Here is a 15,599-nt window from a genome sequence, read left to right on the forward strand (position 1 = left end):
CCCTGCTCACAGTGCAGACGGACATGAACCATAAAATGATAATAATTAAAGTTATCATTTTATGTTTCTAAAGTTGGCACTGCTGTGAAGCAGTGAGGTGACACTCCACCCCAGTAGCGGCTCCGCCACTTTAGAGAGTAAAGGAGGAACTTGAGGCAGAGTTCTAAATAAAAAAAGACAAGCAGGGAGGATCGGGGAAAAGCAACGGATGAGCTGGGGATGAGGATGGAGCAACTCAGAGTGCATGGAGGCAGATATTTGAAGGGGAAGCAGATCACATAGGAGACAACAAGAAAACATGTACTCCCATTGCGTGCCAAGAAAAAAGTCGCTGAATGTGAGCAGTCAATACATGTCATTTATCAAAAGCATGGTAAAGAAACTATGGTCCCACGAATGGACAAACACAAGAGGGAAGGCCATAGAATAAGAAGTATGCAAATAAGATTGTTTAGAAGGCTAACCAATAGTAATAGGCTGCACTTGGTTATCTAATCTATAACCCAGCCTCTTACTATACCGTTAACGTATTCTAATCCGTGGCAAATAATTAGTTTTTGAAAAGTGAATCACAACAAGATAGTACCAAGAAATTTGTAGCGCTATGGTAAACAAAACAAATGTCAAAGAAGTCACGGCATACAAACAAAAAATTCAGTCAAACCTGGTTTAGGAAAGACTCACAAAGGCAGTTGCTAAGTGATGTAACAAAACTTGAGGGGGCCCCCAGTTACATGTAGGGCCCCACCACACTCTAGAAGTAGTCTGAAGCTCTGAGGCCAGGGGTCTGCCAATGCAACAGGGGGCCCCTGGAGCTCAGGGGTCCCCCCGCACCACCGGGTGGGGTGAATGATTTTGTTAAGCCACTGCAGCTGCTTTTTCATTAGAAATTGCAAATCAGTGTTAGATATTCAACATAAAGGCATTATTTTCTAGGTAAAGAGTAAGAAACACAGTAAAATCTTCAGTATTCATGACAACAATGCCTGGCTTTGATCCATCAGTGATGCTTGCGTCTTTGACTCCCAACAGATCCCAGTGCTCATCAATCTGAGCCTTGATGCTGACGTAAACCTGCCAGTGAAACCACTGATCTTCGCCTTGGCAATGGGAGCATGTCTTGGAGGTGAGCGGAATGATTCTACGTGACATTCCAGAATTATTTATGATGCTGACTAAAAAGAAAGCACGCCTAGTTCTCCTGACCTTTTATTATTTTGATGCATTTGTTTTTCTTTATCACAGTGTACTTTTTTGCTGAGGGGGTTGCATTCCTCTTAAGACAGGCATGGCTGGCACATTGTTTTATGTCTGTATATGTGTATGTATTTTTTGTTTTAATATCGTAGTGCAAAGCATTGCCGCATTACACTCTTCGAAGTATAACCAAAATGTATTAAAAAAGAAAGAAAAAAACTGATCATTTATGTTGGAACGGGAAGTCTTATGTATGTCTCTGGAGAGTGTGTTTTCCTGCCTTTAAGCTGACCTCCAGGCAAGTCGCTTGAAAGTCACTCTGTTTTTTAGATCTCTACCTCAGTGAGCATGACAATTGTGCATGGCCACTGAGGGTCTTCCTGTTTACATGGATTGAGACCCTAGAGCTTGGCCCTGAGGTCCAGAGGGGAATGCTTAGTGCACCCCTATTTCACAGAGAGTGGCTACTGCCCTCTTTACCCAGGCTGTGGTAGACTGACAGGGGTGGCAGCAATAAATCTATAGTCTGGTATCCCTGTATTCTAGCAGGGGTGGATTACACACTCCACAGCAGAAGATCCCGGACAGTCACACTTGGACCGGCAAGGAGTCTGAATTGCAGCCAAAACCACAGGACTCCGAACAATTAGTCGCCAACGGGAACAGGAAAAGTGGAAGACACTGAAGTCGAAACTGGGCGAAGAGCCCCCACCCAACCCCCAAAGAAACCAACTCTGGTGAGTAACTGAGAAAAGAGTACGAAAGGGTCCACTCACTGTAACCTGGGAGGGTGCTTAGAATCTCAATTGGTCACGTAATCCCAGTAACGGAAGACATGAGGCACACTACCTCCTACCTGACCCTAAAATTACAGTATCTAACGGATAACCAGACTCCCACCTACAGAACAACCCCCTAAACTCCCTCCACCACCTCTACAAGACTCTACCTCTCCCCCGAACCGGACAACAATCTAGCCCAGTCGCGCTGACCTCAGGAATGGGAGGCACAGCATACTCCACCACACGACCACAACCAGGGCCTGTCCCCAAGATGGCGGTCGCCCGCCCCTAATCACGATCCATCAGAAAACTCACCAGACCCTCTACCACACCGATCCCCTCCCTAGAACGCACAGGAACCCAGGATTGCATGAAGAATCTCAACAGACGCATAATCCCTGTAACGGGACACGCCACCTCCTGCCTGGCCCTAAAATTGCGGCTTCTAACCCCTAATCACACTCCCACATACAGATCAACCCATGAGACTCTCTCTTCCAACTTCCAACTCTACTCTCTTCCTCCCCTCCGAAACTGTCATTAATCGAGCCCATTGTGCTGCCATCAGAAACGGGAGACGCAGCACACCCTACCACAACACCACAACCGGGTGCCTGTCCCCAAGTTGGCGGGCGCCCACCGGCCCTAAGCACCAAAGCTTCGGCAAACTCCCTCGACCCTCTACCACACCCACCCTCTCCCTAAAATTTATGGAAAAACAATTTCAGATGTGCTGGCCTCAGAAACTGGAGGCACAGCACACGCCATCACTCCACTGCAATACGGTGCTGCCCCCAAGATGGCGGCCGTCCGCCCGTAATCTCTGTTTAATCGGCCAATTCACCGGACCCTCTAATGCTCATCCTCACTAGAATCAACGCAAATGCGCGGGCTTAATTAAGAGAGAGGCACAGCCCATGCTTACTCACAACTGAAACCGAATGCATACCCCCAATATGCCGGATATCCGCAAATCTCTGATTTACCAGGATCCTCCCCTCAGTACAGCCTCAAAACCAATCCAAGGATTATCCCCCAGAGCCCTAAAGTAATAGAACAATTAGACGCACCGGCCACAGTGATCTAGAAACGCCTCTTCCCACCCCACCCAACCAGGCGCCTGTCCCCAAGAAGGTTGCTGTCTGCACATAATCATCCTTGTTTCGGACAAAAATAAATCATTGTCTGCCCCAAGCTGAAGATCTATGCCCACTAAGAACAGCTAGCCACAAGTCAACACCACATTCAACTACACCCAAATCACTAATGAGGGGAAACAAGCCATGACACCCCAACCCTTCTCCCGCTACTCCCCCTAGCAATTGCTCCCACCTACTTGACCTTGCCTCAGGGTTGAAGAGGCAATCCCCTAACCATCCACTTCAGCTACCTGATCCCACCTGAGAATGGAAGAGGTAAGCAGAAAAGTAGCTCCCACACCTCCAATTGCAGCTAACTCTTGCTGAAGGCTCAAAGGCCAAACACATGTGATCAGAAAGAGCAATAAACCTGTCCCTAAATCTCACTTAGACACAGAGAGGGTTGCTAACCCCTAACTCTTTATAATCACATCCCCTCAGACCAATAGACTGAACACCGCTCTGGGGAACTTAACACCTTTCAACCAAGACAAAATGTCACCTCCCCCCTCATCCCCCCCCTCCGCCCCTCCACACCCAACGGACTGAAACCACATTGTCAAACTTCTTCTCAATCATTTTTCCCCCAACCTCACACCAAAAGCAAAAAGAAACCTCAAACAAAGACTGATTAGACTGCACCCAGAAACACTATTTGCAGACATATACCACTGCTTTTCCATAGGCCTGGTAAAAATGGATCTAATTTTCCATACCATAAGATCTGTTAATTGGAACAGCACCCTCAAAACACATCTGCACATATCCAAAACAACTAGCACCCCCTACAGCTGCAAACTAACGATCACACTCCCAAACTGCCCTAAACACAGCAGCAACACCCCTGTAACCATCTACACCAACGGCGCAGTCATAATCCAAGCCAATAACGACAACCTAGAAGCTTTTGGCCCCCTCTTCCCCTATCTGCGCAACTCCCCATCGCATTTACACAGCTCCAGCCCGTCAAACTCCTTATCACCCAATAGACCGCCCCTCCATGAGATCGCACAAAGCAATCACAAGACATTTGCTATGAAAGTCAACCTCCGCCCTCTGGACACCATCCTCCCCTCCGTCTACCCCTCCCCGATAATGCTCAATTCTTTCCCACCCTCTAAATTTAATCGGAGCCCCGGCCCAGATGAAGCTCTCCAACCCCCTACCGAACCACACCTCCCCCTCCACCCTTAAACCTCCACTCCCAACAAGCAACCAGCGAACCTAATCCAAAGTCACTGACTCCTAACTCTCTCCCTCCACTGACACACAAGAGATGGCCGCGTGAACCACGCTGAGATCTTCCACCCTCATATCCAAGGCTAACCAAAGGGATAACATGGGCAACTCCAACACCAAAATCCAACTCCAAGAGCCCAGCCTTCACCCATCCCTGACACCCACATTTATCGGTACCAATCACGCAAGCCTCCCGAGCCTCAATGGCCTAGCTCAACCACAACCCGCAAAATTTTAACCTGTTACAGAGAACCAAAAGAACAGGAGCTGCACGCCCTCCCGGGAAGCTCCTACCCTTTCCTCCATAAAGACGACCCAGCGACTTGTCCTGCTGGAAAGCCAGCTAGAAATGGTAATACTGGGCCTCACTGAAATCTTGAAATGAAATGAAATGAATTCGTACTTGTATAGCGCACTTATACCCTGAGGTGTCTTGGCGCTGTACACATACCGCTGTGGAACCCTTCCTGGCTTTTCCCTTGCCTCTTGCCTCCTCGTATTACACATCCTCTAGCAAAAATCCTGGAAAGATGTGTTCTCCTCCAACTCACTCAACACCTAGACAGCACCAACCTTCCATACCCTCACCAATTTGGTTTCAGAAAAGGTTGCAGTACAGAGACAGCGATCCAAAATGTAATAGATGATATTCACAAATCTCTTGATACAGGCCAATGCTGCCTACTTATACTCTTTGATCTAATAGCAGACTTCGACATGGTTGACCACAAACTACTCATTAAAGCACTTCAAGAAAAGGCTGGAACAGAGGAGGTGGTCTTACAGTGGTTCACCTCTTTTCTACAGAACCACACTCAAAGTATAAAAAAAAAAACTACTCACCTGACCCACTCCCCGTTAGCAGGGGTGTCCCCCAAGGATCAGTCTCTCCCCACAACTTTTCAACATCTATATGGAACCCTTACCACCAAACTAAAAAAAAAACATTCCCTTCCACCTCTATGCAGACGATACCCAAATCTATCTGGAAACCTCCACCTTTGAAGACATTCAGAGACTGACCAACACTCGAAGAGAAGTCCAATACTGGCTATCATGCGATCACTTAGAACTAAATCAAGACAAGACGGAAATCCTCATTTCCAACAAAGAGAAGAACCTCCAAATCACAGACTGGCTAAACGCTATTGATGCTCTCAACTACAACCCCACCCTAGCCGATTCTGTGAAATTGCTGGGAATCAATCTGGACCCTAAATTAGACATTAGCAAACACATCAAGAACACCGCAAAGAGCACCTTCCTTAACCTCAAACTACTTAACAAAATAAAAACATTCATCCCTCCGAGCGACCTCAAACAAGCTACTCAATCCCTGGTACTGTCCAGACTGAACTATGGGATTGCAACCCTCACAGGAGCTGCAACATGCCAACTAGCTCCCCTCAGATACACTCTGCACGCAGCAGCCAGAATGGTCACCGGAGTAAAGCTATATGAACACATCTCGCCTGCACTCCGAGAGTTAAAATGGCTCCCAATTGAAATGTGTTACAACTTCAGAACTGCCTACCTCACGCACAAAAGGCTGCACAAGGGGAAATCCGCCTACTTGGCCTCTAAACTCCTGAAGGCCGGTCAGACAAGAAGCCTAAGGAGTACCAACACTCTACTCCTTATAACCCACGAAAACTTGCCAACAAAAAACTCAACTCGATCCTTCGCAGAAAATGCGCCCAAAATCTGGAACTCCTTACCAGTCTATATCAGGACTAACCCCTCCTACTTAAAATTCAAAAGGCAGCTCAAAGACCTCCTCCGCAACCAATCTCTCCCGAATGGCTAGCTAAAACCTAACTGCCAAAGCCAGCCCACAGACATTTTGACATTAAGGACCTCTACCTCACTCTCCTCATGACTACCTACTATATCCCACCTTCCTGGTCTAATCTCAGCACAAGTCATTGTGCTTTTTACGACATTATGCAAGGCGTCATACGTCTTTGTACATACTGCTGTGATAACATACCCTACGAGTGACATACCCTACGAGTGACATTCTGCTCTCTATGACGATATTATGTGATACGTCCTGATTCATTGTATTTACTAAAATGTTATTGTATCTTACGAGTGATCATGCTGTAAAGCGCTCCAATACCTTCAGGTCTGGCTAGCGCTATATAAAACTCTTAAATAAATAAATACTAGCCACCCTCCTGATCAAATCTGTGCAGTCTCCTTTGCTGGAGTTCCTTTTATCTTTGTCTACCTGGGATGTGTGTTTGTGAGCCAGCGGATATACTGGGAAACGATGGTGAGCTGAGCCACTGTGTGTAATGTGAGCTGTCCTGCTGGACATTCCAGTTCTCCAGGCCCCTCTTTGTTTAGCTGCACTAACTCTGTTAGGGACGCTCCCCCCTCCCCTTTTCTGTTGAGTAATAGTCAGCAACTCCTGGTCTGGAGTTAAATAAAATTCCTCTCTTGAGAATAGCCTGGGCTGGCATGGAGAGCCTGTGCGGGGAAAGACAGTCAGTTATCTTGTGCATGCTTTGGACATGCAGTGAACACGCCACAGTTGTGCCTCCCGATTAAAGGGGCACCCAGGGTTTAAAAGTAGCTGATTCTCTGATTTGGTCATCCTTTCAATCAGAGGTGATAAAAGTCTGGTCTTAGCAGTCAGTGTATGTTGAAGACTGGTCTACGATGATTCTATCAAGGAAGGCAGTCGGGGCCTGTAGTGTGAAGGCAAGATAAGAAGCTTGCTCACCACATCTGGAACTTGAGGAAGTTTTCTCTATGACCTATGAATTATGCTGAAAAAGAACTTTCGCCAGATTGATCAGGAGCATGGGCATCGGTCAGAGAACCAGCTGTTTGTGTGAGACTTATGGAGCAGCCGCTTGGGACTTCAAGGAAATTGCTGACAGCTGCTCAAGATAAGGAAGCTTTCAGCACATCAATTGAGGCAGAGGGAGACGGGAAGCTTGATCCCAGTCCTTGAGGTGAGATCACTTTGCCCAGAACCCTCCCCTGTGCTGGGGGAGCCTGCATGGTACTTCCATTTACAATCTGTAGCTGGTGAAGATTGTCCCATGGTACAGGGCCCTCCCTCCCGTTTTGTGGCACCTCGGGGTATTGGGGTGTACTGGCATTCTGGCCAGCCAATACACCCCTACAACTAGCCAGTGGCTACTGGACTAGTGGGACTTCAACAGACTGGGCTTAGACATCCGGCACCTGTGATCAGATCCCTGCCGCCACTAGAGCTGTGTCCTCACTCAGGATGGGAGGGCATTTCTGTTTCTTTGGGTGGGAGGGGTTAAGAGCTGATCAAGAACATTAGACTTCACATCAAATGTTGAAACTATATAATTTCAATACAAGGATTGGTATCATGGCCCTAGCGAATGAGAGCAACCCTGTGCAACATGGTCTGTAATATGCAGTGTTAATTGTGTGTCTATATGTTAAATATGTTTTTATAGTGCTTAGTGTCTAGGAGCTATAATACTATGTGGGTTCAGAACTCTGGCCCAGAGGGTTGTAGAGACATCTAATTTTCTCTGTTTATCCTAGTTTTATGTGTAGTATAATTCTCTTGTGCGTACTAAAGTACTATACCTTTTAAAATGTAAAGCACTGACTGGACATTGATTTTATCAGCTGGTAGTATAGAATGCACTGAATTCTGAAAGTTTAACCCCACCTCACCACCTTGAGTAAGCCTTGGACTGCTCTGTCTTGCTACCCTGATAGTCAAGTGCTGGAGAAGAGTAGTTGGCTACCAGTTTTGGGTCCACAACTACTGAAGTCTCAGGACGACGGGGAGTTGGGGTGGGGGGGGGCACTCCAGTCAATGCGATTCGAGCACAGTAAAAGGTTTAACAACTTACATGTGTCATCATGTTTGTTATTAAACGTATACTTGTAGCCGTGCCATCTACTGTTGCTACATAGAGCTGTGAGGTTATAGACCACATAGGGAGGTTTGAGGTTCCATAGGAATAAATATAGCTGGAATATAGATTTCCATCATTCTAGAGTTTGGAGTCAAGTATTGGTCAGCATGCCTACGAAACCTTTTATGACCAGCATGAGGCTCATTAAATTAAAAGTGTATCTCACTGAAAACGGGTATGGTAAGCCATGGTGTGATTTCCTGGTGGCACCATGTGCAGGAGCCTGATTTTAGGGTATCTTATCGAATAGCTTAGGTACATTTGGCCTTGTCCGTGCATAATTGTGCACTAGAGTAATTGACATTTAATTACTTGCATGTACATAGCGCATCCCTACATGTTCACAAAATCACACGTGATAAGGCTGTTCTGTCGTGGGTTTTAAAGTCTTGGGTAAGATAATGTTTTAAATGTAATCAGTATAATTTGTATTCCTTCCTGCTGATGCATCGGCATTTTATATTTATTATTCTTGTAACGATTTTAAGTAATAATACAGTAAAGATGGTCCGCTTCTAAGAAGGCTGTTGGAGCTGGAGCTCACGAGGTGCATCACCATGCACAAGCTGCATTCTTCAGATGAAAAGGCAGATCCTGCCTTTCTGCTATGGTGGCACAACAGTCTGAATACATTTGTTGCTTGACCTGATGCTTCAGTACTCTGGCTATGTCACACTTTGAATTGCCCCTCTAGTCACCTGAGATGAGCGCATGCAAAATGGTTGATTGAGCAGTTTTGCATTGTGCTGCTGTGAGGTACGTACAATCAGACTTTGCTGTGCTGACTTGTGCCATTTGTTGTCATGAGGTTTTTAAGACCTTATTGGGGTACTGAACTATTTAGAGTCGAGGGCAGGTCGAACCAGTTAACTAAACTATATCACTGCACTCTACCTGTGGCTGGCACAGACAGAATGGCAGAAGTGTGTTGGCCCTTAGGGTTTCGACTGACCAGACTTTATAAAAGCCCAACAGTAATAATCAATGGTTGAATCCAATTTCTCATGACAAAATTAGAGGAAAATAAATCATTGCAAAAACTATTGAGCTGAACAGTTTTTGAAAACTAGTGACTTCTTTAGCTTCAGATTTGTTTCCTTTATCCTCACTAAATTTAAAATTCAAGCAATGTCAAGGCCAGATCCTTTTTGGTGTGGAACTACATAAGGTGTGTTGATGGCGTTTTGTTAATATTTTGTGATCCAAAACTTGTCATTCTCTTAATTTCATGAGCTTTGTGGGAACACGGTGCTGACTTAGTTTGCCTCAGTAATAGTTTACCTGCACACTTGACTGTGTTATCACAACAGTCCATATTACGTGTTTAACATTAGAAAGTGCTTGAAATAACCCATAACAATAAAATATAGAAAAAATAATATTACATTTTCCCCCAAAGGTAATGGGACCTTGATTGGAGCATCAGCAAATGTTGTTTGTGCAGGAATAGCAGAACAGCATGGTTATGGCTTCTCTTTCATGGAATTTTTCAGGTAAGTTTCTTTTACGTGACACTTTCAGTATATTGTGCAGTCAGGGTTCTGTTTTTCAGTACTATGTATTATTTTTTGTCTTGGATTTCACATGTGAAATATGAAACATATGATTTCCTACAGCAGGAGTTTCCATTAAAATTCCTTTTCGGAGTTGGTTGTAAAATGTTGTGGGTACTGTTTATTTTTTTAAAGTTTTGAAGTTGTGCACATAATCAGATTAGCACAAATGCCACATAAATTGATTTTTGTGTGAGCCAAGTTCTAGCTAAAGTAAAATGTAAAATTCACAACTGTGCAGTACGGGTAATGTGTAGAAAATCGTGTTTAAAAACATTTGTGCACGTCATTGCCCACTGTATACCACAAAATTATTATATCTGAAAATAACATGTTAGTGATAGATTCCTTACCTTAGAAATACCCCCAAGTTTCAGACAGGATCTGGAAAGTTTTCGTCAGCAGTATCCTTGCGTGTCGGAAGGTAGTGTTGTGCGGCTCCGGGGCCATTGTTGGTGTTGTGATCGCCGAGATGACCTTGCGGCAGCTACTTAGATGACGCCCCTGCGCGCTGACATCAGTACTTTCTTTTTCCGAGCCAGCAAGCGCAGATCCAGAGAGAGCGGTACTCCCAGTCAATTTTTGACTGAGTTATTTTTGGGACTTTTGTCTCTGTTTTTTGAGTTTTTGGCTCCTGGTGCATAGGGATGCCCGGTTTTAAGTCTTACACGGCCCCGCACGATGTCAGTGATGGACCCGCACAGTGAGTGTCTCTACTGCCTGGGGCGCAACCACGACTCTGAGTCGTGCCCCGAATGCTGGGCCATGTCTCTGAAAATTGCTCGAGGCCCGAAAGTCGGCTCCGCGCCGTAAAAGGTCCTGGCCCCGTGGGAGGTCGAGGGACCTGTCGCGGAGCCACCAACACCATGGATGAAGTCTTCACTCTCTGAGTCGGGTAAGGCGAAGCACAAGAAGCCCAATAAGCATGGTCGCTCTTCGCGTGCCCCAAGCCTGTCGTGTGACATGGCTGAGGGTGCGGGTGGTGCCACCCCTGCGGCTCTGGCGGAGCCTGCGCAGTTGCCGATGGCCTACCTGCCCTTTCCAGGTCCGTCGGCGTCTCCAGCCCAGCTACAAGACTTCCTGTCAGCCATGGCCCGCCTTTTTTGCCCATCGGGCCCAGCCGGCACGCCTTCGGGCCCCGCGGGTCCGACTGGGGGTCCTCGCTCCTCTTCGTCGCCGGCTCTGGCCCCGACATCGTCAACGCCATCGGTCTCGAAGCCACAAGACCCCCCCATGAATCCATGCATGGATCCCAGCTGATGTCGGGTGGTCTTGTTCGACCACCACCGACATCGACGGCACCGCCACCGGCGTCGGCCGGACCCATGGCCGATGCCATTCCCGGCTTCCATCCCCGACGTGGAGACGGCGCCTGACCGGTGTCGATCAATGCCGATACAGACTGGGAATTTCTATTCCTTTCTCCATCCGCCTCCCTCTTTTCCGCCTGCCTGGCAGGTTGGGGAGGAAGGGGAGGACTGGGAGGGGTCTGAGGACCCTCTAGCAGCCCAGTGCGAGTTAGACCCGGACTGGGAAGAAGATTTGGAGGATGCAGGTGACATGGATTTTACTCCAGAACCAGGCACACTGTGACCTTCTACGTGGCTACGGAGGAAGGTGGTACATATTCTGTGGTGTTGCCTAGAGCGGCCAAGGCTCTCCACCTCGAGCTCCCTACGGTGGCTGTCAGGACTAACCTCCTGACAGAAGTGCTCCGACCAGCGTCTTCCTCTACAGACCCACCGCTGCCCTTTAATGATGCACTTACGGTCATTCTTTTGGGCACCTGGTCCAGGCTCAACACAGGTGCTCCTGTGGATAAGAACGTGGCCCGACTCCATCGCCAGGCCCCGGGCGACTCCATTTTCCTCTCCCCACACCCAATCCTTGAGAGCTTGGTCATCCAAGCCTCTGTATCCCCAAGCACATTCCCTGCCGCACTTCCGGACAGGGAATTGAAGAAACTGGAAACGTTTGGGAAGAAAATGTTTACTTCCGCCATTTCAGGGCTGCGGTCTGTGAACACTGCATGCCTCTTGGGCCGTTATTCCCATTCTGTGTGGGACACGGTTGCGCAGGCGCTGACTCAGTGTCCGGAGGAGGCCTGGACAGTTTTCTCTCAAGCTACTGCTGAGTGAAGAGACGCAGCCAAGTTCACAATTCGTTGTGGCCTTGACACCGCCAACTCGCTGTGCAGGGCAATTTCCATGACAGTGGCACTCTGCCGTCATACCTGGCTGAGAAAAACGGGCTTTTCCGGGGATGTCCAGAACACTCTGATGGACATGCCCTTTGATGACACTGGCCTTTTTGGCGACAAGGAGTGTTTTAAGGGCTCACTGGCTACAGTCAAGTCCTTAGGCCTTTCAGCCACGCCCGCTACTTGGCTTCTCCTTTTTGCTCCTTTCTTGGCCAAGGAAGGGGTGCCCAAGCATGTTTGTTTCAGAGCCACAGGCCTGCACAGCAACAGTCTCAGAGCAGCCGCAGACGCGGGACCCACCGAGGTAGGTCACGGGGCCAGCGGGAGGGTCAGTCCACCACCTCCCCTGCTGCCACTGCCTCCAAACCTTCCTAGTCCGGTGTTTCAGGCCCCCCAAACGCCAGGGGGCGGCAGGATTTGCCTTCACCTCCCCCACTGGCGCACCATCACTTCTGACAGGTGGGTTTTACAGATAGTCCGAAGGGGCTACTCCCTCTCCTTCGAGACTACCCCTCCAGCCATGCTACCTCAGTACCACCGCATGTCAGGGGATCACTTGGAACGTGCTTGATGGCCCCCTTGGCCAAGAGTACTGCACCTTCCTGTTGGAGAAGTACCAACGCCAGAAGTAGGTTGTGGTTGTTACTCCCACTACTTCCTGGGCCTGCATCCTATCTTAGACCTTCAGAACGTCAATCGCTTCCTCCGGAAGGAGAAGTTCAAGATGCTCACATTTGCTCAGGTTTTGTCTGCCCTAGACCCGCAAGACTGAATGGTAGCTTTGGACTTGCAGGACACTTATTTTCATATGCCGTCCTGCCGGCCCACTGGCGTTACCTGCGGTTCATGGTAGGCCACGAGCACTTTGTTCCCTTCCGGCCTTACCAGCACCCTTCGGGTGTTCACGAAAGGGATGGCGGTGGTCGCAGCTCATCTGTGCAGATCAGGGATTTACGTCTTCCCCTATCTCTGTGACTGGCTATTGAAGGCGGGCTCGCCCCAGGCAGTCGTCTCCCAGACTATGACAGACCTCCTGCATTTGCTGAGGTTCTCCATCAACGTGCCAAAGTCGCACCTGTTTCTCTCTCAGAAGCTCCTCATTATAGGAGCAGTTCTGGACACTGCGCAGTTTCGGGTTTATCCCCCCGAACAGCGAGTCCGGGACATTCGGTCTATGATTCCGATCTTTCGGCCCTTGTCCTGGGTTTCGGTCAGGATGACCTTGAGGCTGCTGGGCCTCATGGGCTCCTGCATCCTGCTGACCAATCATGCCAGATGGCATATGCGGGCTCTGCAGTGGGACCTGAAGTTCCAGTGGGCACAGCATCAAGGGGACCTGTCTGAGCACGCCCAGATCTCGGAGGGCACTGCACAGCAGTTGCAGTGGTGGCACAAGAACCAACATTGGGTTAGCAGCAGATCCCTCTCCCTTCCTCAACCGGAGCACACAGTGGTGACAGATGCTCCCCCTCCTAGGATGGGGCGGCCATATGGGAGAGGCGGAGATTAGAGGCCTCTAGTCTCCGGTGGAGTCTAGGCTCTATATCAACTTACTGGAGCTACGGCCAATCCTACTTGCACTGAAGGCATTCCTTCCCTCTGTCAAGGGGAGAGTAGTGCAGGTGTTCAGACAACACCACCGCCATGTGGTATTGCAACAAGCAAGGTGGGGTGGGGTCGTGGACCCTATATCAGGAGGCTCTGCGTCTCTGGACATGGCAGGAACATCAAGGCAATTCCTTGACGGTTCAACACTTGGCAGGTTCCTTGAATGCCAGGGCGGACAAAGTCAGCCACAGGTGCATGATGGATCACAAATGGCGATTACACTCTGAGGTGGCACAAGGTCTCTTTCAACAGTGGGGAGAACCTTGGTTAGATCTATTCTCCACCGAAGAGAACGCGCAATGTCATCTCTTCTGCGCGTTGGAATTTCCAAGGCGGCACTCACTCGGCGACACTTCATCACGAGTGGAACTGCGGTCTAATGTAAGCCTTTCCGCCTATACCACTTCCACCCAGAGTGCTGAAGAAGATCAGGCACGACCGAGCACAAGTTATTCTTGTGGCCCCAGACTGGGCTCGAAGAGTTTGGTATCCCGAGCTGCTCAGTATGAGCATGGATCCCCGATCCGACTGCCTCTTTGGGAGGATATTCTGTCGCATCAGCAGGGGACGGTCCTCCACCCGAATCTGTCTAGCCTCCACCTACATGCGTGGAGGTTGAGCGGCGACAGTTGATTCCATTTGACTTGCTGCCTGTAGTCTGTGATATCATTCTGGCAGCCAGGCGTCCCTCCACTAAATCCGTATACGCCTGCAGGTGGAATACATTTCTGACATGGTGCACAGCAAAGGCTGTAGATCCCCTTTCTGCCCCTCTTTCACAAGTCCTTTTGTTCCTTCTTTCTCTGTCCCAGCAGGGCTCTGCTCTGGGCACTATTGAGGGCTACCTATCTGCGATTTCAGCCTTTCTCAGGCTCCCTGATCAGCCCTCTTTTCACGTCCCCTGTTGTAAATAGATTTCTCAATGGCATTACACACCTTTTCCCTCCTATTCTGTTTGTTATGCCTCAGTGGGACTTGAATCTAGTTTTACTTATTTGATGTGCGCTCCTAGTTTATTGACTTTGAAGACTGCTTTGCTGGTTGCCATCACCTACGCTAGGCACGCGAGTGAGCTCCAGGCTCTTTCCTGTAAGCCTCCCTTTTTGTCGGTTCATATGGATAAGGTTGTGCTCTGCACTCGTCCTTCCTTCTTGCCAAAGGTTGTCACTGCCTTCCACATCGGCCAAACTATCACCTTGCCCACTTTCTTTCCTCCTCCGCACCCTTCCAGAGAGGAAGAGAGGTCTGACCGTCTGGACCCAAAACGTGCGCTCTCATTCTACCTGAATCGCACACAACAGTTCCAGGTGGATGACCAGCTCTTTGTTGGCTACGTAGATGCCAAGAAAGGCCGGGCTGAACACAAGAGGACTATATCCCGCTGGGTCGTCTTGTGTATCAAGGCCTGTTATTCTCTGTCTAAAAAGGAACCTCTGGTGGGGTTGCATGCCCATTCTACCAGGGTGAGAGCAGCTACTACTGCATTGGGACGTGGCGTCCCCCTGCAGGACATCTGTCAGTCAGGCACATGGGCCTCGCTGCAAACTTTTAGTAAGCATTATTGCCTTGACAGTCAAGTCTGGAGAGACCGTTTCTTAGGCCATTTTGTTCTCCGTGACTTTCTGGTGTGATCTTGGTTCGCAGACCCCCCACCGGGGTTGGTATTGCTGGGGTATCTATTCTAAGGTAAGGAATCGATCACTAACGCGTTTCTTTCAGGTGAAAAAGTTACTTACCTTCGGTAACGATATATCTGTAAGAAACATTAGTTAGTGATAGATTCCTTACAGCCCCACCCATCCTCCCCGTTCTGCAAACTGATTTCTAGGGTTAAGGTCAGCCCATTCAGGGCCCTAGTTTCAATGCACCAGTGGTCAGTATCTTGCATGGCTCTACGTTCCTGGTGTGGAAAGTATTATACAGAACTTACGTCAGCGCGCATGGGCGCGTCTACGTAG

At 48.6% G+C, this 15,599-nt stretch overlaps 1 protein-coding gene across 2 annotated transcripts in view; it reads left to right on the forward strand.

The window, feature by feature from the left end:
* The window catches only part of OCA2 (OCA2 melanosomal transmembrane protein), a 1,149,362-nt gene that overhangs the window by 991,500 nt on the left and 142,263 nt on the right, over positions 1 to 15,599 (forward strand). For both annotated transcript variants that reach the window (XM_078656175.1, XM_078656174.1), the window contains 2 exons: positions 1,033 to 1,126; positions 9,680 to 9,773. In XM_078656175.1, coding sequence (XP_078512301.1) covers positions 1,033 to 1,126; positions 9,680 to 9,773 — 188 coding nt within the window. The remainder of the gene's footprint in view (positions 1 to 1,032; positions 1,127 to 9,679; positions 9,774 to 15,599) is intronic.

This window comes from Lissotriton helveticus, chromosome 8, assembly GCF_964261635.1.
Source record: "Lissotriton helveticus chromosome 8, aLisHel1.1, whole genome shotgun sequence".
Lineage (NCBI taxonomy): Eukaryota > Metazoa > Chordata > Amphibia > Caudata > Salamandridae > Lissotriton > Lissotriton helveticus.